Genomic DNA, 22,438 nt, shown 5'->3' on the forward strand with positions numbered 1-22,438 from the left:
GGCACGAATCCATTGTGTCGGCGCAACATGCGCTCAGATCCGCCGGGGCTGGATCATCGTGGTCCACTAGCCTCCCCATCTCCGGTCCGCCGGAGTATGAGTGCTACAGGGATCAGTGTGCCCATCATGGGAAGAGGATAAGGGTGGTCCTGGGTCACCCCGCTGCCGACACGGCATGGCGGATGCGGCACCGCGTGCTGCCATAGAGGAGGAAGCCATCTGTGCTCGCATCCTAAAGAAGCGGCGGCGGAGGAACAAACGTGCCCTCGCCCGGGAGCAAAATCGGGCAGCCTGTGCCATGGCTGCGCCGCCCCAAAGAGGAGAAGAAGGACAGCGACGGGTCGGACAACTTCGGCGACGAGCAGATCCGGGTGGATCCATTTTGCGTTTTCGTGTGTCACTTCCACGAGAAAGACGACAAAGGCGCTGGCAAGGGCAAGGGCAGCCGTGGATGATCTTCTGCATAACTAATATTTAGGTAGAACATGCCAAATTTTGATAGTCCGATGGCATGTCGTGTTGTAGTAACAGGATGATCTATGTTGCATCGTTCACGTAGGCTGCATGTGTTTATATGGAATTGAGATTTGCTAATTGAGGTGTCCAGCTTTGCGAAGGAAAATTTGAGATGTGACCGGTCGCTGCTCTTGGACGCGCCCGGGCGTGTCCGCCGACGTTTGAGGATCCAGATTTGCTATATGCGGTTCTAAATGCTCTTAGTGCTTGCTAATTACTTCCTCCGTTTTTAAATATAATTTGTTTTTTAAGATTTCACTATAGACTACATACGAAGCAAAATGACTGAAACTATACTCTAAAATGCGTCTATATACATTCGAATGTAGTCTTTGTAATGAAATTTTTAAAAGGACTTGTATTTAGGAACGGAGGGAGTACTACCTTACATTGGCCCACGCAAAAAAAGTTTTACCTTAGGTTGGTGAGAATGCATCGTATCTTCCCAGCCCTTATTAAGCCGGTCACAGTGCGTCGTCTCTTCCGAGCCATTCCATGTCATCCACACCATCGTATTCATTGACGTTCGCATATAATATCCTCCTACGATTTTTCGGTGTCCCTCTTTCTCTCTGTGCACTGGAACTGTAGTCGCACGGGATCACTCAATTATTACTCTGCATGGCATGGGTGACAAGAGTCCTCTCTCTGCTTGCATATGGGATCACTCAATTATTAATCTCCTCTCTCTACTTGCATACTGGCATTGAGTGGCAGCTTGAGTCCACGGATTTTAGTCGACAGAAGATAACAAAAACCAAGTTTGAATTGGGAGGCAGTTGTGGTCCTTGTGGCCACGGACTAACAGTACTACTGAACCACTTGCAACGCGTGCTTACACACACACACACACACACTATAAGATAGCATGCACCACCGAGCAGTTTTTGCCAAGAGCACTTGCGAATCACTTGCATCCCAAACAAGATTTCTTACCGATAGTTGTTGTGTTTGTGTAGACATAGCATACTTCAGCTGAATCCATGGCGAAATGCTGGCTGCTGCTCCAATTCTTGGCGTTCCTCTTGCCGGCGACGAGTGCTACGTCGTGCCACACTGACGACCTTCATGCGCTGCAGGGCTTCGCCGGGAATCTCAGTGGTGGCGGCGTGCTCCTACGCGCTGTTTGGACCGGTGTCTCGTGCTGCGGCTGGGAAGGTGTGAGCTGCGACGGCACAAGTGGACGCGTCACGGGGCTTCGGCTACCCGGGCGCGGCCTTGCGGGGCCCATCCCTAGAGCATCCTTGGCGGGCCTCGCGCAGCTGGAGGAGCTCAACCTTGCCAACAACAAACTGATCGGCACCATCCCATCGTGGATTGGTGAGCTTGATCACCTATGCTACTTGGATCTTTCCGACAATTTATTGGTTGGCGAGGTATCCAAGAGTTTGATACAGCTCAAGGGCTTCGCCACTACTGGTCGTTCATTGGGTATGGCTTTCACTAACATGCCATTGTATGTGAAGCGTAGCAGACGAACACTCCAACAACAACAACCCAATATCATATCTGGGACCAACAACAAAGTCCGATCTGGTAGAACCAATGTTGTATCCGGGAACGACAACACAGTTGTATCTGGGAATGACAACACTGTTGCTGGGAGCAACAATACCATCACAACTGGGAGCGGCAATACCGTAACTGGTAGTAACCATGTTGTTTCTGGGACCAAACATATTGTAACTGACAACAACAATGTTGTTTCCGGGATAGACAATAATGTATCCGGGAGCTTCCACACCGTATCCGGGACTCTCAATACCGTATCCGGGAGCAACAATACCGTATCTGGGAGCAACCATGTTGTGTCTGGGAGCAACAAAGTTGTGACAGGAGGTTAATGGTTTGCGAGTCAGTGTAGCTCACAAACACTTGGTGGGGCCAATCGTGTTATGTAACTTCATGGATAGAGCATCCTTTTCCTACTTTAAATAAAATTTCCAGACTTTATCTTACATACTTGCTGACATAAATATCAACGGCGGCTTGCAGCTGGTGTATACCAAGCATGTTTGCTTATGTATAAATTTGCATCGTGGATGTATATGCATGTGTGATGCTTCCGTATCCTGATTGGGCATTTGGACTGTGAATCACATAATGAGTTATACGCGCTTAATGTCAGCTAGCTATACGTACATACTTCTCTTGTGCAAGTGTAAATGATAGATGCATCAATGTCGAAATGTTTGGATGAAGGAGCTGGAGCAAAAGAGCATAGATTAGTACAAATAATATGTACCGTGTATCCGTCTTGATGAATGGACCAGATCCTTTGATACTGGTATAGTTTAACGAGCACTGTATTTTTTATTTTTTCAGCCAAGGATAAAAGTCCTCGCAGTAGGACGACCTTCATCGCAAGCAGGTGAGAAAAAAAAAGGTTCATCACGAGTAAATCTATTTTTACAAGGGACCAGCCCTCTGGGATCGACCAAGAGGGAAAGAACATATATATAGTGTAAAGAAGGGAGCCGACTCAGACCGTCGATACGCTTAGGAAGCAAACTGTCTGTCCGTGCAAGAGCCTTTGCCACGGTAGATAAATGCTTGGCGAGAGTTTTGCCCCAACACACACAGCTTGATGTCAAGGGTGAGTCGAAGGGATCTGGTCAGTTAGATGTCAGGGCTTTGTGTACATCCTAATAATACAGAGATCAGGGTTTTCCTCCTTTTCTAAAAACAAAAAAGCTTGATGTCAGGGATGAGAGTGCATCGAAGGGAGGCTGTTAGCTAAGCTATAAGCTAGCCTAGATAGCTCGCACAATATGGGCAGGAGGAATATATTCGGTGATATATGCATGCACTCACGTGGTATGGCGGCCTCACGACATTGTTCTGTTTCTTAATTCTTATAGGGTACTATACTAGTCATGCCCTTTTCAAACAGACCTAATTACCTCGGGTCAGTTCAAAAGGGAAACAACTACTATAGTTCCTATTACAACTTATAGCTTTCCTTTATCACGCCTAACTTATACCTTATCTAGTGACTAGTACACCTCATGTCGTCCATCTCTACAGCACACATGATAAATTACAAACATGTAACTTACCTGATCTCGTGGCTAACTATAGGTTCACTATGATGGAGGGTGATGACTTTGGCAGAGCAGCCACAACTATAGTAGTACCCTATAAATTACAAACATGCCCTTTTTGAACAGACCCTATTCAGTGAACCTATAAAGGGTGATAACTTTGACAGACCTAATTGCTCATGAATTAGCTAGCCTAGCTAAGTTTTCTACTCCTAGCCTAGTGTATGGATGGAAGATCCTCCACGTTCTGTTAATCCTCTGCTTGTAAAGGGTGTAACTTTGATCACCAGCGAATAAAGGGTAAGTTGAATGTAAAAAAAAACTTAGTGATCAGGGGCAAAAAAGGTAACTTTGACCTACTGCTGCCCGTCAAGACCATGGACCCCTTTCCCTCCGGCTCTAGCTTTCGGTGATGGAATGTGGTGGAGACCCCAGTGCTTCGTCCAGGTGGTGGTAGGGTTAGAATCTTTTAGGTTTTGGTCTCTAAGCGGCGGTGGCGATACGATGGCATCTTCATAAGCATGGAATAAGGTGTCCCTGCCTCGCCATTGCTATGTTGCCTCTTCATATCATCGGGAGTCATGTAGAGGATGGTGTGCTCCCAAATCTGGTTATCTGGTCTGGCTTTTTCTGTCACAAGTTCGTCTTGGTGGCGTTTTCATACGGAGTGGACAATGTGATTATACATCTTTTTCCTCCAGCTCCCTCTCTGATTGAAGAAGTTTGGCCAGCCTCTGCCAAGTGGGGAGTGTGTGAGATTTTTGTTTTCCAACTCCGTCTGTACGGACTAGACGTTCTACATTCTCTCTTTGTGTTTTCTTCTTTGGGGCACCGATTGTATACACAGGTCGCGACCGTTGATACCTTATGTTCTACATCGACAACTTCTCAGTCGATGCTTCTACAAGTTTCTGGCTTTCAACATGTGGCAATAAGCTTAGCTCACGATGCACCGCCAGTGGATGCAGGAGGAAGAAGACTTTGACACCCACAATGACTTGGGATTTTTTTTTTCAATTTCAATAAGGGTGTTTTCATAAGGGTATGTACTACTTAATATGTGGTATTTAATCTATTCAGAAAAAGGTAATATATTTCAATTTTAATAATGATATTTTGAAATTTCCGTAAATTATATAGTGCATACATAAAAATTTGCGTGTATCTGTGTTTGTTCAAGTATATTTTAATAACATTAAATATCATGGTAGATATTTCTAAAGCATTCACTCTGACAAATACCTTAAGGATGTGACTATTTGCAAAACATTCTTTTATGTGCAGAACATTCCAACCAACCAGTCTATACCCACACATACTGATATAACAAATATCTGGTGCTTCATCATCCAAGTCTAATTGCATGACAAGTAGCTCAATGCCACTAGCAGATTGTGAGTTCCCGTCATTCTTATCAAGCACTTCATCAAGACCATCGAAGTGTGAATGAGAAACATAATAGACTACCATCAATTCAGTCTTCTTGATTGGTGGAAGGACAATGCATCTAGAGACCCTGTGTTGGCAAAGATGGTAAGGTGGTTCTTGACTATACAGACTAGCTTCATGTCTTCATGATCAACATTGAGCACTGGTGGAAGGGTTTTAGATAACTTTAGGAGCTCTCTAAACCCGGATGTCATTTAGGGATTGGTATGTGTTGCAAGTTATATTAAGGGTGCTTATACTAAGACATAATGTGGTGGTATGATTTCCATATTTTTGTTACACATTAACTCTCTTATGTTATACAGGGAGGAGGATGAGGAGGAGGTGGATCTTCAGACCATCAAGTTTCCCAAGAGTGTGGTGAATTGCAACTATAAGAGTATTGGTAACTACATTAGTTTCTGCACTTCTTGATGGTCTGAACTCTCATGTGGATCTTGTTATATTTGGCTGGTCACATGAGAGCCAACATTTGCAACAATTATTGTTACATGTGCACTCCCATGTGGATCTTGTTATTTTGGTGTATGGAGAATGGAGACGGATCATATGCGGTCTTATCATGTGGATGTTGCTATTTTAGTGTACGGAGAATGGAGATGGATAATATGCGGTCTTATCATGTGGATGTTTCAATATTTTGCATTGGATATGGCCACCAGAAAAAGGAATTTGCATCCAGCTGATCCTGCATTTTGGACCTTGCAACAAATAAAAGATCCCCATCTGGGAAGAGGTTTAGGTGGCCCCAGAATTATCAGGCGAAGGCGCGGAGTGAAGAAGGAGGTGCTCGGCCGTCTCAATCCTTGAAGAAACATATAGCACAGGACGGTCACTTGCGCGTCTGGAACGATCCGATCGTGCCAGAGGAGGCATATGAAGAAGCGGATGTGTGAGGGTTTTCCAAAGGAGTTTTTGCCCGGGCTCACACAACTTGCAGTGATGGGTGTCGTTGATGAGAGCGTCCGTCAAAGATAGGCTCCTAGCTAAACTAGAAGCTTAACTACCTAGCTCTCACCGTATGGAGAGCTACGTACACCTCATCTAGATATTCAGTGAGCTACCTTATCTAGTGATTGGTAGGTACGCCTCATGTACTTCATCTCTACAACTCTTAAGAGAAACTGCAGCTTCTTTCTAGCTAGTACAGACATGTAACCATTGGCTAGTAGGTTCACTGAATATCATCCCACATGCATGGTTGCTTGGTATTTTGTCTTATGATAGTGATACATCTGGTGGCATGCATCAAGTAGATTTCGTTCTTGCCGACATGTGGAAGTCAACAGTTTTGTTTTCATCAGAAACAAGTTGACAGTGAGGCTGTTGACGAAGATGGCGGTTGTACAGGAAGTGTACCAATAATCATATAAGAGTATAGTGCATTTTCTGTCTTAAAATGTATAGACAATAAACTGCGAAGAGTACAGTGCATTTCTATGATTACCACTGCATAGGAGTACATTAGTTGCTACAAGTTATGGTACATAAAAGAGTACAAGAGTCAAAACCTTAAGACAGAAAATAAGCTTTGGAGGGAAATACATGGAAGCAGGAGATTATACTCTTCTTGGTTGTCCAGAGTAAACAAGCTTTGGAGGGAAATACTAGGAATATATTCATGTGACGTCGCATGGAGGCCTCACAGCATTGTTTGTTGAGATAACTAGTCATACCCTTTTAGAACTGACTTAGTTACACTAGGACAGTTCATGAGAGAAACAACTGCCAGTTCCTTCCTATTACAGCTCACAGTAGTGTTGTATCCAACCCAATGGCCCAGGATAGTCCACGAGTAGAACTATTTCACATGAATTTATTTATTTAGAAATTCTACACCCTCTGTTTCAAAATAAATGTCGTGGTTTTAGTTTGAACTAGAACCACGACACTTATTTTGGAACGGAGAGAGTAGTTTTTAGTATGCTATACAGGCCATGGGAAAATTCCAAGGTCCATGTATAACCCTATCCGCCCTCTATCTATGCCACTGGCTCATAGGTCGGTTTTCTCACACCAGACTTACACCTTATCTAGTGACCGGTACACCTCATGTGCTACTCCATATCCTCAGCTCATGATAGGAAATTGCAGCTTTCTGTGGTAGACTGCACTTGTACTCTAGTAGTAGGTTCACTAAATATCATCCAGCCAGCATGTAGCTTGATATTATTTTTCTTGCTTGTGATACTTGTGGTGGCATCAAATAATTTCTCATTCTTGCCGACATGTAGAAATCAACAGGATTATTTCACCATAGCCAAGTTGACAGAGAGGTTTTCGACGAAGGTGGCAGTCATAAATACAGTCTAACAATCATCCTGTCAGAGTACACTGCATTCATGTGTCTTACGCTACAGACAATAAGGTCTCTTTTGGTTCACATGAATTTTGTAGAATTCTAAAGGATAGACATTTTTGTAGATTTTTTGGAGCCCTTTGGTTTGTAGCAATGGGTTTCTATTTCTATATACGGCAGGAACCAATCCTTCACATTTTAAAGTAATAAAAACATTATCCTAGACTCAATGGATTCCAAATCCTAAGGATCTCAATTCTTTAAATCGAAATAACGAGAAGGTTTTGATTCACTTACGATCGGTATGCCTAGATAGCCTTCCGCTTTCTTTACCTGAAAACTTAGTATAGTTGTAGCGGTGGCATGGTTATTATGTAAGTGTTTGTGATTCCAAGATAATCGACACAAAGCTCTTGCACAACTAGACAAAATAATAAAGTAACTTCTACTATATGTACTCTAGTTAACACTTGTTTGCCAAGAACGCATGAAATAGAACTTTTCTTTCTTTAGAAATGAAAACATAAATTGGGGAGTGAAAGGTATGTAAAGACAACATGATACTAGAGTAACTTGCTAACACACCCATGAGTGTCTCATCATCAAGGCTCTAAAGAACTTTACTTCAATCATTGCTTGTTGAAACTTTTGTTGTCTAGTGATGGGATCATGCCAAAGAAATGATCATGCATAAGGTTTCACAGTGGCTTAAGCTTGAGTACTATGGACCAATATCTTGTCTCTTTCGAGTTCTTGCGATGAGTACTCGGTTATTACCACATACAAACTTCAAGAGAACGCTGAATAACATTCGTTGTAGTGATTTCTTATCCAGTTACCACCATGTAAGTAGGGTTGTGGAGGATAGTTCACTGTTCCGAAGATAGGTCAGTAAGATACCTAACATTTTAATATGCTGTGGTATGGTTACACTTTACAGACGCATTTTTGCCCTTAAAGTTGTTGTTGTATCATTTCTGAAGTTCTGTAAGTTCTGATTCAGACTAATAATTTGTTCACACGGGTCTTAAGAAAGGAGTGTGAAATTTATTTATGAGCAATTAATCTAGAGTTATAGACTTACTCGGTAGTTGATCAGTCAAGTGAAGTAATGATCTGAGTGTGTTGGCAAAGTTTCTTTGCAAGGGCGTAGAGAAGCTTGAGAATATGTCTACCACTTTCGGATACTGTGATGTTATTACTATATTAAATGTGCTAAATCTCAATTCACTTATCAAATTGTGATTGTGATATATTGTTTATCAAAAACTTTAGAGTCGGTTTTGTTCACTTAGTAATAATGAGACTTAAACTCAGCGTATCGAGTATTAGTAAATTAATGTTGCGCCTACTAATAGCCTTAATTAATATTTCATGTTACATATTCATACAAAGTTTGCATGTAATTAGCTTGTGTGTTCTTATTTTTCCATTTCCAAATAGTTCTAGGGAATAACTAAATAGTACAAATTTTGAAATGAATAAAAAAATTATAAATAATACCAAATGTACCTCGATTTCCTTTTTAGTTTCTAACGGACAAAGAATTAGTTTCCTGTGATAGCAGAATAATCAGACTTGTAGAACCATATATAACACACATGAGAATTAACAACATATAACACAAGGAATTAGTTTTTTGACTGAGTCATTTGCATCAGGATATCCCTCCACGGCCGGGCGCCCTCTCCATCTAAATCATGCGGGTCTAAATGTTATTTCTGTGAGAAATTTATGGAGAGTGAATACCAAGGATATGGTGTTGAGTAGGCATTGGAAAATTAAGGATACTCCACAATGTGTCCTATATATACCCCACCCGATGTTTGGAGGACGGAAATCATCTATTTTTCCAATGTAGATGATTTGTAGGCCAATATATGTGCCCCGCCAGGAAAGAATTTGACAAGGTCGCAAGGTCACCAAAGTCCAACACGGCTCGGCTCGTGTGCAGCCCTACCAAAGGATATGACTGCCAGCAAACATAACTTGCATCCAGCTGATGCTGCATTTGTGACCTTGCAAAAAGGAAAAGATCTGCATTTGAGAAGACATTTAGGTGGGCCCAAAATTGTTAGGCGAAGGCACGGTGAAGGGGGAGGTGCTCAGCCGTCTCAATCGCCGAAGAAAACGGACGTTTGGAGAACAGAAATCGTCTATTTTTTCAATGTAACTTTAGTGTTAGAATCTAGAATTATCTTCAGATATATTGGCCTGCAAAGACATGGTTGAAATTGCTTCTGGCGCCAGGAAAGAATTTGGCAAGCCTTTCGTGCTCATCCAATGCAATAACATAAACAGATGTTTGGAGGACAGAAATCATCTATTTTTCAATGTAACTTTAGTGTTAGAATCTGGAATTATCTTCAGATATATTGGCCTGCAAGTCAAAACATGGTTGAAATTGCTTCTGGCGCCAGGAAAGAATTTGACAAGCCTTTCTTTGCTGAGGCTGTATTTTTTTCAGAATTTTTCGAAACTTCAAAATACCTTTTTGGCACTATTACAAAAATAGGTCTCACTGGAACTCGTCCTCCAAAGTGAAATTTTGGTCATGAAAGTGAATTTTTGGAGCCCAGGTGTGAATTTTTGGAGCCCATGTGCATTGGAGGACTTTATTTTAAATAGTTTTAAATCACATTTAAAGTTTCAAAAAAATCCGAAAAGAATTCTACATGATTATATGGATGTATATTACACATGTGTAGAGTTTCGTGATGAAATAAGTAAGCATATGAGCTATAAAAAATGCCAAAATGCTGATTTCTAAAGAGTGAATAATACACGCACTGTCCATCTTTCCAAAATCTTGATTTTTCTTTATTTTTGTGTGACTCGGATGGTTACTTATTTCAGCACCAAATTTTTGCACATGTTGACTTTTTCAGAATTTTTCGAAACTTCAAAATGCCTTTTTGACACTATTCAAAATATAGGGTTCATTAGAGCTCGTCCTCCAAAGTGACTTTTTGCTCATATGTGGTCTTATCATGTGTATGTTTCTATTTTTTGCATTGGATGTATAAAAACTTTGTCTTGGCGTCGTTATCATCATTTACCCATTTAAGACTTCTGTTTATGTTATTGTGGTAGAGCCTAAATGTATCCTTTTAATTTTAGGCATGTGAGATATCTATCCTTTTCCCGGCCCTATTAATATTTTTATTTAAATTTTTGCGAATGTCTCTCGGCCCTATTATTAACTAACAAATAGATTGCTTCTCTGTGCTGTCTGTTCGAATGGAAAGATGCTACAGTGGCTAACTTTACTTGGCTATTGGTTCAGTTTCTACACTTCTCACAGGAAAATATAATCATTTTATTGTACTATGACAATTTCTAGATATATGTAGTCATACATGTTCAATATACATTTTTAGTTTGCTTCCAAAGGCCGAAAATATAGGTCCTGGACCACTCCTGAACAACTGCTCCTTAGAGGCTCGCGAGCCGGACCGAGCCAGAGCTAAGCTCGAGCAAGGTGCTTCAGTAGGCTCATCACAGCTTCCGAGCTAGCTCAGCTTGGTTCACCAAAGTCCGACACGGCTCGGCTCGTGTCCAGCCCTACCAAAGGATATGACTGCCAGCAAACATAATTTGCATCCAGCTGATGCTGCATTTGTGACCTTGCAAAAAAAGAAAAGATCTGCATTTGAGAAGACATTTAGGGCTAATTTTTTTAAATAATACATTTTTTTATTAATTTTCATAAATATTACGCTGGGTAATTTTTTTTCAAAAATAATACACCGTCGGCTCGCTGCAGGCCGACTGGGCCTAGTCGGCCCACAGCAGGCCGATTGGACTCCAGTCGGCCTACGGCTGGCCGACTGGCCCCTGTCGGCCCACTGTGGGCTGATTGGGTGTTTTTGCAAAAAAAGTAGGCATAAAAAAATATGTTTAAAAAAATGTTAATTATGTAATTAAAAAATGTATAAAAAAAATTCCTGATGTATACCAAAAATGTACAATATATATGCTAAAAAGTTGACATAAAAAATATGTTTTAAAAAGTGTTAAGCATGTATTTAAAAATTGTTAAATGTGTGTATAAAAAATGTTCCTTATTTATACAAAAAATATAGAATGTGTATGAAAAAAACTTGACACCAAAAAAATATGTTTGAAAAGTTGACATTTTTTCAAATACATGATTAAAAATTGTTAAATGTGTGTATAAAAAATGTTTCTTATCTATTAAAAAAATATAGAATGTGTATGAAAAAAAGTTGACACCAAAAAGATATGTTTGAAAAAATGTTCCAGTTCCATACAAAAAGAGCAACCAATCATACTTAGGTCCGTGATGCTCCCATACCGGATCCGGAGCTGAAACATTTTTTTATACACGTTTAACCTTTCATTTCAATACATGAAACATTTTTGTGTACTCGTTGAACATTTTTTCAAATACATGATTAACATTTTTTTCAAACATATTTTTTTGGTGTCAACTTTTTTTTCATACACATCTATATTTTTTGTATAGATAAGGAACATTTTTTCAAATACATGATTAACATTTTTTTCAAACATATTTTTTTGGTGTCAACTTTTTTTCATACACATTCTATATTTTTTGTATAAATAAGGAACATTTTTTATACACACATTTAACAATTTTTAAATACATGCTTAACACTTTTTAAAACATATTTTTTATGTCAACTTTTTGCATATATATTGTACATTTTTCGCATACATCAGGAACATTTTTTTATACACATTTAACATTTTTTAATTACATAATTAATATTTTTTAAACATATATTTTTTGTGCCTATTTTTTTGCAAAAACAATTAGCCCACATCGAGCCAATTAGCTCCAGTCGGCCTACAGCTGGCCGACAGGACCCAATCAGCCCACAGTGGGCCGACAGGGGCCAGTCGTCCAATCGGCCTGCTGTGGGCCGACTAGGCCCAGTCGGCCTGCAGCGGGCCGACGGTGTATTATTTTTGAAATTTTTTTATCCAGCGTAATATTTATGAAAATTAATTAAAAAATAGCACATTTAGGTGGGCCCAAAATTGTTAGGCGAAGGCGCGGTGAAGGGGGAGGTGCTCAGCCGTCTCAATCGCCGAAGAAACATATAGCGCAAGAGAAGATGCTGACTCGCGCGTTTGGAACAATTCGATCGTGGTCGAGGAGCCATATGAAGAAGCGGACGTGTGAGCGGGTTGCCAAAGAAGGTTTTGCCCCGGTGTACAAAGCTTGCTGTGATGGGTGTCGTGGAGCAGAGCGTCGACGTTGAAGATAGGCTACTAGCTAAACTACAAGCTCTCACCGTATGGACAGTTAGGTACACCTCATCTAGATATTCAGTGATACCTTATCTAGTGACTGGTAGGTACGCCCCATGTACTTCATCTTCACAGCTCACAAGAGATACTGCAGCTTCTTTGAATTTTCTCACACCTGACTTAGGCCTTAGCTAGTACAGGCATGTGACCACTGGCTAGTAGGTTCACTGAATATCATCCCACGTGCATGATTGCTTGGTGTTTTGTCTTGTGATAGTGATACTTCTGGCGGCATGCATCGAGTAGTTTTCGTTCCTGCCGACATGTAGAGGTCAAAAGTACTGTTTTCGTCAGAATCAAGTTGACTGAGAGCCGCTCGACGAAGATGGTGCATTTGTGTCTTAAGCTGCGTAGACAATAAACTGGAGCAGAGAGCACATTGCATTTCTATGATTACCATTGCATAGGAGTACTAGAACTGACTTAATTACATTGGGACAAATAACATAGAGCGATTGTTCTACGGTTTCTGGGTAGAAGAAACATTGGGCTCGTTTAAAAGACAAAACAATTACCAGTTCCTTCCTATTACAGCTCATAGTAGTGGCCCAGGACGATCCACGAGTAAAACTATTCACATGAATTTACTTATTTAAAAGAAAATCTCATCTTTTGTATATGATATACTTCCTTTGTCCCAAAATAAGTGTCGCTGATTTAGGATAACTTTAAGCGACATAAATTTTGGGACGGAGGGCATATATAGGCTATGGGAAAATTCCAGGGTCCATGCGTCATCCTGCCAACCCTCTAGCTGCGCCACTGGCTCGTAGCTCAATTTTCTCACACCTTATCTAGTGTAGTACACCTCATGTACTCCCATTATCTCACAAGAGAAATTGCAGCTTCTTTCTAACTAGCTAGTACTCCCTCCGTAAACTAATATAAGAGCGTTTAGATCACTACTTTAATGATCTAAACGCTCTTATATTTGTTTACAGAGGGAGTACTTGCCTATGGCAGAATGCACTTGTACTAGTATAGTAGGTTCACTAAATATCATCCAGCCTATATGTTACTCCCTCTGTAAACTAATATAAGAGTGTTTAGATCACTACTTTAGTATTCTAAACGCTCTTATATTAGTTTACGGAGGGAGTACTTGATATTTTGCCTTGCTTGTTGTGATACTTGTGGTGGCATCAAGTAGTTTCTCATTCTTGCCGACATGTAGAAATTAACAGAATTATTTTCTTCATGGCCAAGTTGACAGAGAGGCGCTCGACGAAGGTGTCGCTCGTAAGTGCAGTCTACCAAACATCCTGCGAGAGTACAGTGCAGTCATGTGTCTTACGTTTGGAGACAATAAACTGGAGCATTTCGCAAAAAGAGGCAATAAACTGGAGCAGAGTACAGTGCATTCATGTGTCTTACGATTTGTAGACAATAAACTGGAGCAGAGTACAGTGCATTCATGTGCCTTACGTTTGTACTAAACAATAAACTGGAGCAGACTACAGTGCATTACTATGATTAGCAGTGTGCTTCCTCCGTTTCAAATATAATATGTTACAATTACTTTATAATAATGTTGCAATGGACAAGTCTTCGATGACATCTACCTTATGTTCTTTGGTAGCCTCGGTTGAGTGCTAGAAAACAGACCATCGGCATGAATGGTGAGCTATACCCAAAACAATGAACAATAGATTGCTAGAAAACAGTATGTTTCTAAATCCTTATTTCACACCTAGCCAAATACCACATGTTACTTGGTAATTAATGATGGCGCTTCGGCATTTTCCCACAATTTTTCTATAATCAGATAGAATTATTCGGCTCCAGAAAAGTCAAGATATTCCTCAAATTAGGCCGGTCACAATGCCTGTCTTCAGCCATACCATGTCATCCACACTATCTATATGGGTGTTGTTTCTTTTGACGTCCGCATAATAATATCTTCCTAGGATTTTATTTGCGTCCCTCTCTTTCTCTCTGTGCACTGGACCTATAGCCGCATGGGATCACTGTAACTATGGCAGCTGGCGACAAAGCAATAATGGACTAGAAGAGGTTTGAATTGAGTAGGAGAAGTTGCCAGCTTGAGTATATGCCACCCACGCATTTCAGTCGACAGAAGACAACAAAAACCACGTTTGAATTGGGAGGCAGTCATGGGCCTTGTAACCACGGACCAATAGTACTGAACCACTTGCAACACATGGTTACAAACAGACACACTATAAGATAACATGCACCACTCAAGCAGTTTTTTGCCAAGAGCACTTGCCAATCACTTGCACCCCAAAAGAAGTTTTTGCCGAGAGCACTTGCCAATCACTTGCACCTCAAAAGGCTTTCTTGCTGCCACAGCTGAATCCATGGCGAAATGCGGGCTGCTGCTCCTGTTCTTGGCGTTCCTCTTGCCGGCGGCACGTGCAACGTCGTGCCACCCCGATGACCTCCGTGCGCTACGGGGCTTCGCCGGAAACCTCAGCGGTGGGGCTGCCCTCCTCCGTGCTGCCTGGTCCGGTGCCTCCTGCTGCGTCTGGGAAGGCGTGAACTGCGATGGCACTAGCGGCCGTGTCACGGCGCTGCGGCTCCCTGGGCACGGCCTCGTGGGGCTCATCCCAGGAGCATCCTTGGCAGGCCTTGCACGGCTAGAGGAGCTCAACCTTGCCAACAACAAACTGGTCGGCACCATCCCATCATGGATTGGCGAGCTTGATCACCTTTGCTACTTGGATCTGTCGGATAATTCATTGGTTGGCGAGGTACCCAAGAGTTTGATACGGCTCAAGGGTCTTGTCATCGCTGGTCATTCACTAGGTATGGTTTTTACTAACATGCCATTGTATGTGAAGCGTAATAGAAGAACACTCGACGAACAACCAAATACAATATCTGGGAGCAACAACACTGTCAGATCTGGGAGCACCAACGTTGTTTCTGGGAATGACAACACTGTCATATCCGGGAATAACAACAATGTGGCTGGGAGCAACAACACTGTCATAACCGGGAACGACAATACCGTAACTGGTAGCAACCATGTTGTATCTGGGGACAAACATATCGTGACTGACAATAACAATGCCGTATCCGGGACAATAATGTATCCGGGAGCTTCCATACCGTATCCGGGAGCCACAATACTGTATCTGGGACCAACAACACTGTATCTGGGAGCAACCATGTCGTATCTGGGAGCAACAAGGTCGTAGGAGATGAATGATTTGTAAGTGAATTGTTTGCATCTTCCTTGATGGAGCTTATGTGGTTGTCCAAGTTCAGTGTAGCCCACAATCACTTGGGTGGGGTCAATAGTGTTATGTAACTTCATGGATATATATAGCATCTTATTTCTACTTTATATAAGATTTCTCTAAAATATCTTACATACATACTGACCTGAATATCAACGTGGGCTTGCAGCTGATGTGGACGAAGCATGTTTGCTTATGAACAAATTTGCATCCTGGATGTCTAGATGGGGTGATTATTCCATCTCTCGTATTCGCTGTAATGTGTGACGTTTTCTTATGCTGATTGGGCATGTGTATTACATGGTAAATTTTAAGTGTTTAATGTCAGCTAGCTATAAAATTCTCTTGTGCAAGTCTCGAAGGAGATGTAGCAAAAAAGCAGAGATTAGCCTATTTGTCCCCGTAGTGAACTCAAATAGGTGAGCACTTTATCTAATAAATATGAACTATACATCCGACTTTATCTAATGGACCGGATCCTTCGATATACCGATACAATATAGTGCAACGAGCACAAATATTTTTTTGGGCTAAAAATTCCCGTGGAACCAAGAGCTTAATCGTGAGCATTACAGGACACCCCATTTAAAAGGAGAATCGAACATTGATCGTCGAAGAATATAGGCTAGAGCAGGACACCCGGCTTGACCATCGATGTGTTTGTGAAGCAAATTGTATGAAAGTTTTTGCCGTGGTACCTGAATGGTACCTGAGTTTTTGCCCTGGCGCACGCAGCTTGATGTTAGGACTCTACTACCTTTTGTTTTCCCCTTTTCAAGCAAATTAGATGATACCCTGCGCGTTACGGCGAAAATTTGTTGCAATATATTTCAATAAGAATTGGTTGTTTGAAACAGTTAGATTAATAAAATATACTAAAAAACTAAAAATATACATTATATATTGTATTGGATTATTGTGTAGTTAAAAAATATTTATTTAATATAAGCATTATAATATAATGAAAAAAAATTCCCATGTATGTTGGGTGAGCCTTTGATGAGGTGACATGTGTGCTTGTTAACCTAAACAGAATTAGTGGTGATCAACTAATAATGAAAAAATAATTCGCATGCATATTATAATGGACCTTTGATGATGTGGCATGCGTGCATGTTAAGATAATAAAAATAATGGGGATGAACTATTTAGGTTTATAGGATGTCATATTCATATGCAGATAATAAAAAATGCAAAATATTATTTTTACAATAGCATTACCCGGGTAATAAGAAAGAATAAGTAATTACAAAGTATCTCTATGTTGTAGCCTGCCTGTCTGAAGTTTTTTCCCGCTCTCACAAGGCGACTATGGAAAGCCTTTTTCCCTTCGATCTCCGTCGCGAGTCCGCGGATTCGCCTCCCCTCCACCTGCCGCTCCGGACGGATGGCGGCGCTTCTTTCTTCGAGTCAGTCTTCCGGGCTCCGATCTTCCTCAAGTTCATTTGTCGGGACGGATTAGACGGAGCTCCGGCATAGATTCATGCCAGCTCCTCGGAGCGGCGAGGTTAGGGTTTCTCATCGTGCGTACGCAACGGCGAGATTTGGTGTCAGATTCTTCATATTGATTTAAGGATTCAGTGGCGACGACTGCAGCTCCCGAACACTGGTCCTTAGGGGCACGTGCATGAAGACTTTTAGGCTGTCATCGATAAGGTCAACCCGGCTCCGGTATCGGAGCGGCTACAGCGGTGCGTCGGCGGCTCGTTCTGGCGGCGGCAATGGTCGTTCGGTTGTCTATGGACCTCGATGTAATTTTTATTATGTTTGGGGTGCTTTGTACTTCCGACGAATCTTTATAATAGATCTAATATTTTTACAAAAAATAATAATTACAAAGTATATATGAATAATAAATGAAAATTATTATTTTACAATAAAAAATTGAGACACTTATTTTGGGATGGAGGAAGTACTTCAAAGAATATGTACATGTGAAAAATGTGAAGACCCCAGTGCCTCGTAATAATTTTATTCCTATTTAGCGCTGCTGGCGCCCACTATAGGCAAATTTACAAACAGGCGCCTGCAGCGCCCTGTGCTGGGCCGGCCTATTACTGTGTATTTACGTACGCAGAAAAATGGGCGAGCTCAATGAGAATCGAACCGATGACCTCACACTTGCAGCTTCTTTCGTACAGCCACCACCATGAAAACATTGCTAAGCTTCAACTCTTTATTTCTTTTATTGTAAAAAAAAACTCTTTATTCCTTTCATTCTGTGCTTCTCTTTTGTTTTATTTTTTTGCTTTTTTTCTTATTTTCGTTTTCCTTTTTTCCATTTTTGTTTTCTATTTTTTCTTTCTTCATCTTCCTGGTTTATTCCCTAATTGATTTTTTTTCGTTTTTTCGTTTTCTTAAATGCGCGAACTGTTCCAAATCGATGGTGTTTGTTGTGTCAAATTTGATGAACTTTTTTTTTCAAAATCAATGAATTTTTTTTCTATTTCTAGTGAACAATTTTTAACGAATGATGTTTTTTTAATTCGATGAACTTTTTTTGCAAATTTGATGAACTTTTTTAATTCAATAAACTTTTTTTCAAATTTGAAGAACTATTTTCAAATTCAATGAACTTTTCTCAAAATCAATGAACTTTTTCTCAAATCAAGTGAACATTTTTTCAAATTTGATGAAGAATTTGCAAATTTGATGAACTCTTTTTAAATCCGTTGAACTTTTTTGAAAAGTTGATGAACTTTTTTTAAGTTCGATGAGGCTTTTTCCAAATTCAGTGAACTTTTTTTCAAATTGGATGAAGAATTTTTTTTTTCAAATTCGCTGAAGTCTTTTTCAAATCCGATGAACTTTCTTGAACAGTTGATGAACTATTTTTAAATTTGATGAACTTTTTCCAAATTTAGTGCACTTTTTTCAAATTCGATGAACTTTTTCCATATTTAGTGGACTCGTTTTCAAATTCAATGAACTTTTTTTGAATTCGTGGTCGTTTTTCATTGTTGTGAACTATTTAAAAAAATTGTGCACCTTTTTCCCTTTCATGTACTTTTGTTTTTGAATTCATGAACTTATTTGAATACATGAACCTTTTTTACATTGGCCAACTTTTTTTTGCATGTTCATCAACTTTCCAAAAAAAATTACATTTTTTCCATACATTCACGTTTTTCAGCAATGTTTTCAAATAATTCAAAAATCTAAGCTAGATAAGTAGCGCTGCTACGCTAGTTCTTAAATAAAGTCGCGCTGAAGTGAATCACTAGTAGCCAGTATGTGTACCGGATAGCTAAACTCAAAGACAACTATGAAGTCGTGAGTTCAATTCACCAAGAGCCACCTTTATATATGGTTTTCTCACAATAATACATTTTTTTTCTTCATGCGCGTTCATGGGCCGGCCCACCAGGAGCTGCCGCAGGCGCCAGCTGCCTTCGGCGACGCTGAAGGCGCCGAGTAGGCGCTCCCTCCATCTGTGCGGTGCTGGGCTGGGCGGCAGGCCTATGTAGCGGGGGACCAGAACGGGCCCTAAATCTGGGACTTGGCCGGAAATTTGTCCAGATCGAGATTTTCTTCCTGTAACCTCCGCATCGAGCGCCGCCGGAAGAGGGCCGCCGCCTACCAAGCCGAGGGTTGTGTGGTAGGCCGGCGACGCACCGCACCGCGGTGGTGTGAGCCGCCTACAGCGCCGAGATCGAGCGCCACAGCCGCGTCGGGAAGGGCCGCCACTCCGTGAGGAACCGAGGGGATGGAGTCCCCCGTGGCGAAGAAAGGGACGGTGAGAATCGCCATGATCCTGTCGCCGTTCTTCTTCTACTACTCTCGATTTATGCAGCGATTCGGTGGACGCCGTTTAGGAAACAACCGATTTGTAATCAAAACAGTGTAGTGGTTCTTCATTGATGATCAGGGCAATTACAGTAAGCAGGGATCAACCCTTATTAACAGAACAGACTCCTGAAGGCTTTGGTGTGGTACTTGTTTCGGCCGGCGTCGCATTGTCCGCTGCATTCTCCTCGACCCCCAGCTAGGACGGCATCAAGTAGTAGGCGCCTGCAGGTCCGGTGTATTGGAAGGGGATTGACACTGACTGGGACTAGTGAGATTTTTGGGGTGCTTTGGGATAACTCTGTGCTAGTTTGGGTCTCGGGTAGGTACATATTTGTTGTTCTTGTCCCTGTATGGCTTGGTACTACTGTTTGTTTTTACGCTATAAATGTTTTGAGCCTCTGAATTTTGTTAACTGATAGTGACAAAGTAACGGGATCCATATTTCTGTATGCAGCAGCCGGAGGAGGAAGATAGGTTGAGCGTGCTGATGGATGATGTTTTACTGTCTATCTTGCGGAAAGTTGACATAAGCACCGCTGTAAGGACAAGTTCGCTGTCAACGCGGTGGAGGCAGCTGCCCTGGCTGCTGCCTGAGCTCAGCATTGATGTCAGGCATTTCCTACCTGTTCCATGCCCAGACTCGATTGCGGCAAATGACTGTCAGCAAGCTATGGTGGCTCTAACCAAAGCAGCCAAGTGTTTGTTCGCTAAACCTCAGAGAAAATCCACCATCACAACACTGCAGCTTCAGCTCTACTTGATCAGCACTTTCTTGAGCGACATTGGCCCACTATTAGGTGATATGATTGACAGTGGTTTGCTGAAAGATTTGGACCTTTGCCTTCTTGATGATCTGAAACCTGGTGACTCTTCTGAGCTGCACATGCTACAGCTCGCAAAAGACATGTATGGTTTCTTCAATGCCTACCCCAGTGTGTTCGGTTGCCTCACGAGACTCTCTCTGCATGGTGTTTGTTTTATCGAGTTGGACATGCACCATCTCCTGTTTGACTGCTGCACACAACTGAAGCATCTAAGCCTCCATTATTGTGATGCCGGTCGCCGCTCTGTGTGGAAGATAGATGCACCAAACTCAAAACTCAGTGTTCTGGAAATCGACACATGTTGCTTTGAGAGAATTGATTTGATCTGCCTTCCAGAACTGGAGAAGCTCCATTGGGATACTTGGGTGTCTGAATATATCCCCTTGTCGTTTGGTGATGCCCCGTCTCTTGGGGAACTAAAACTCTCATCTGCTTTAACATATTATAATACAGTATTTAAATTAAGTGAGCTTCTACATGGAACCACAAGCATACATACTCTGACATTGGATTTCCAAGGAGAAAATGTAAGTGCCAGTTCTTTTTTTTTTCCGCTATAATGTCACACATTTGTATTTTCTATATGGTCAGAGCTATCTAGTTATACCATGGATGCGTATTTTGCATGATGGAGAACACACATAGCTGTAAATAATTTGATAACATCCATCTCTATTCTTCTATGTTTTTTATAGATGCTCCTGAACTGCTTTGTTTGTATTTTCTTTTTATCTTGTGATCAGCTTTGGATGCAACCTGAAATGAAGCAACTCCGCACCGCATTCAACAAGCTAAGGAAGCTGACTTTGCGTGGTATCTTTGTTGAATTTGACATCCTATGGATAACAGCCTTCCTTGAGGCGGCACCCTCCATGGAAATATTACTTATTGAGGTAATGCTGTTTGAGTCTACCATCCCAGTTTTGTTGTTAACCTTTCATTTTAATGTTTGTAAGCTTTTCTCCCTTAACACTTATGAACACATTTCTACCTTCCATCTTTGTAATACCCCCAAATCTTGTTGCCTTCCTTTTTCTTCCCTCGAACACACACCAAAATGCATTTTATTGCTCATACATAATAAGGGAAATGTTTTTTAATACTGTAATCCAACTGCATCTGTAACATATTGTTCATGCAAATATAGGTATGGGACCATGCATGCAGCGCATTTGTGAACGATGAGGAGAGAAGGTCGGTATTTGCTGAAAGAAAAAATCCTCAGTGGGAGATGGACTTCCGTTGCTCCAAGAACTGGCTACTGAAAGAACTCCAGTTTGTCGGCTTTAGGTCACTAGAACAGCAGTTTGCGTTTATAAGAGCCTTGCTGGACCGAGCTCCCAACTTGCAGACGATACTTCTCAAAGGAGCTGAGCAATGCAAATACTGCGATGCCCTTGATACCAAGTCGTGTTGTTCAACAGAGTCTTCCTTTCCAAAGGGTGAGGATGAGCAAGAACTGGTGGCGAGGCGAATCACAGATGGCAAATCCTCACCCCAGGTGATTTTCCATGAATGATCGTTTCCCTTGGGGATCAGCCTTATGTAACTTTCTCTATGTTAGTCAAACAGTTGCATCAATTCTGGAGCTGTTATGTACCAGCAAATAAGGTATTCCTTTTCTTTTCTATTGAGAATTGCAAATAAGCGTACGTGACTCTTCTATATTTGCCCTGCTTAGCATATTTCTGCCTGTTTGTTTGTTCAGATGATGTAAACTATGGTGTGATGTTTGATCATGCTGAGTATGCGAATGGACTTAGATGAGATGGCCTCCAAGATTGGCAACATCTACAGACAGCACCTTGTGGCTTACAGTAGTTTGGTTGTATGTAACCTTAGCGTGCACAGCTGTGTTGTTCTCTATCATAGAAACAGTTCTGATAGAGTTTATGTTCCTGAAAAGTAGTTGGTCAGTTCTCCAATGGTATCCTGAATGTGTGTTTATGAGTTGGCATGTAACAGCTTTGAAATTTGTCAGGATTCTATACATCCAGGTTTAAAGTTGAG

At 41.3% G+C, this 22,438-nt stretch overlaps 3 protein-coding genes across 8 annotated transcripts; all 3 read left to right on the forward strand.

The window, feature by feature from the left end:
• Positions 1-1,390: 1,390 nt before the first annotated feature.
• LOC123123728 (probable inactive receptor kinase RLK902) lies at positions 1,391-5,819 on the forward strand. The gene is made up of 4 exons (XM_044544307.1): positions 1,391-2,355; positions 2,842-2,887; positions 5,315-5,394; positions 5,593-5,819. Exons 1-4 carry the CDS (start codon positions 1,500-1,502, stop codon positions 5,817-5,819), a joined length of 1,209 nt encoding a protein of 402 aa, XP_044400242.1. The 5' UTR covers positions 1,391-1,499.
• An 8,999-nt stretch (positions 5,820-14,818) lies between these two features.
• On the forward strand, positions 14,819-15,922 carry LOC606391 (receptor-like protein 3). The gene is given in 2 exon segments (XM_044544308.1): positions 14,819-15,647; positions 15,650-15,922. Coding segments are annotated over 2 exon segments (852 nt in total). The 5' UTR covers positions 14,819-14,930; the 3' UTR covers positions 15,785-15,922.
• Positions 15,923-19,309: 3,387 nt separating this feature from the next.
• LOC123123730 (uncharacterized) lies at positions 19,310-22,437 on the forward strand. 6 transcript variants are annotated; one of them, XM_044544312.1, is made up of 6 exons: positions 19,312-19,551; positions 19,663-19,923; positions 20,059-20,955; positions 21,172-21,321; positions 21,576-22,039; positions 22,137-22,437. In XM_044544312.1, the coding sequence occupies exons 3-5, from the start codon at positions 20,092-20,094 to the stop codon at positions 21,945-21,947; spliced, it is 1,386 nt and encodes a 461-aa protein (XP_044400247.1). In that variant the 5' UTR covers positions 19,312-19,551; positions 19,663-19,923; positions 20,059-20,091; the 3' UTR covers positions 21,948-22,039; positions 22,137-22,437. The 6 variants fall into 6 exon arrangements, with proteins under 6 accessions (XP_044400245.1, XP_044400246.1, XP_044400247.1 ...); XM_044544315.1 differs by having other exon boundaries at positions 20,062-20,955; XM_044544313.1 differs by having other exon boundaries at positions 19,684-19,923.
• Position 22,438: the final 1 nt, after the last annotated feature.

The sequence above is a fragment of the Triticum aestivum genome, chromosome 5D (assembly GCF_018294505.1).
Source record: "Triticum aestivum cultivar Chinese Spring chromosome 5D, IWGSC CS RefSeq v2.1, whole genome shotgun sequence".
NCBI lineage: Eukaryota > Viridiplantae > Streptophyta > Magnoliopsida > Poales > Poaceae > Triticum > Triticum aestivum.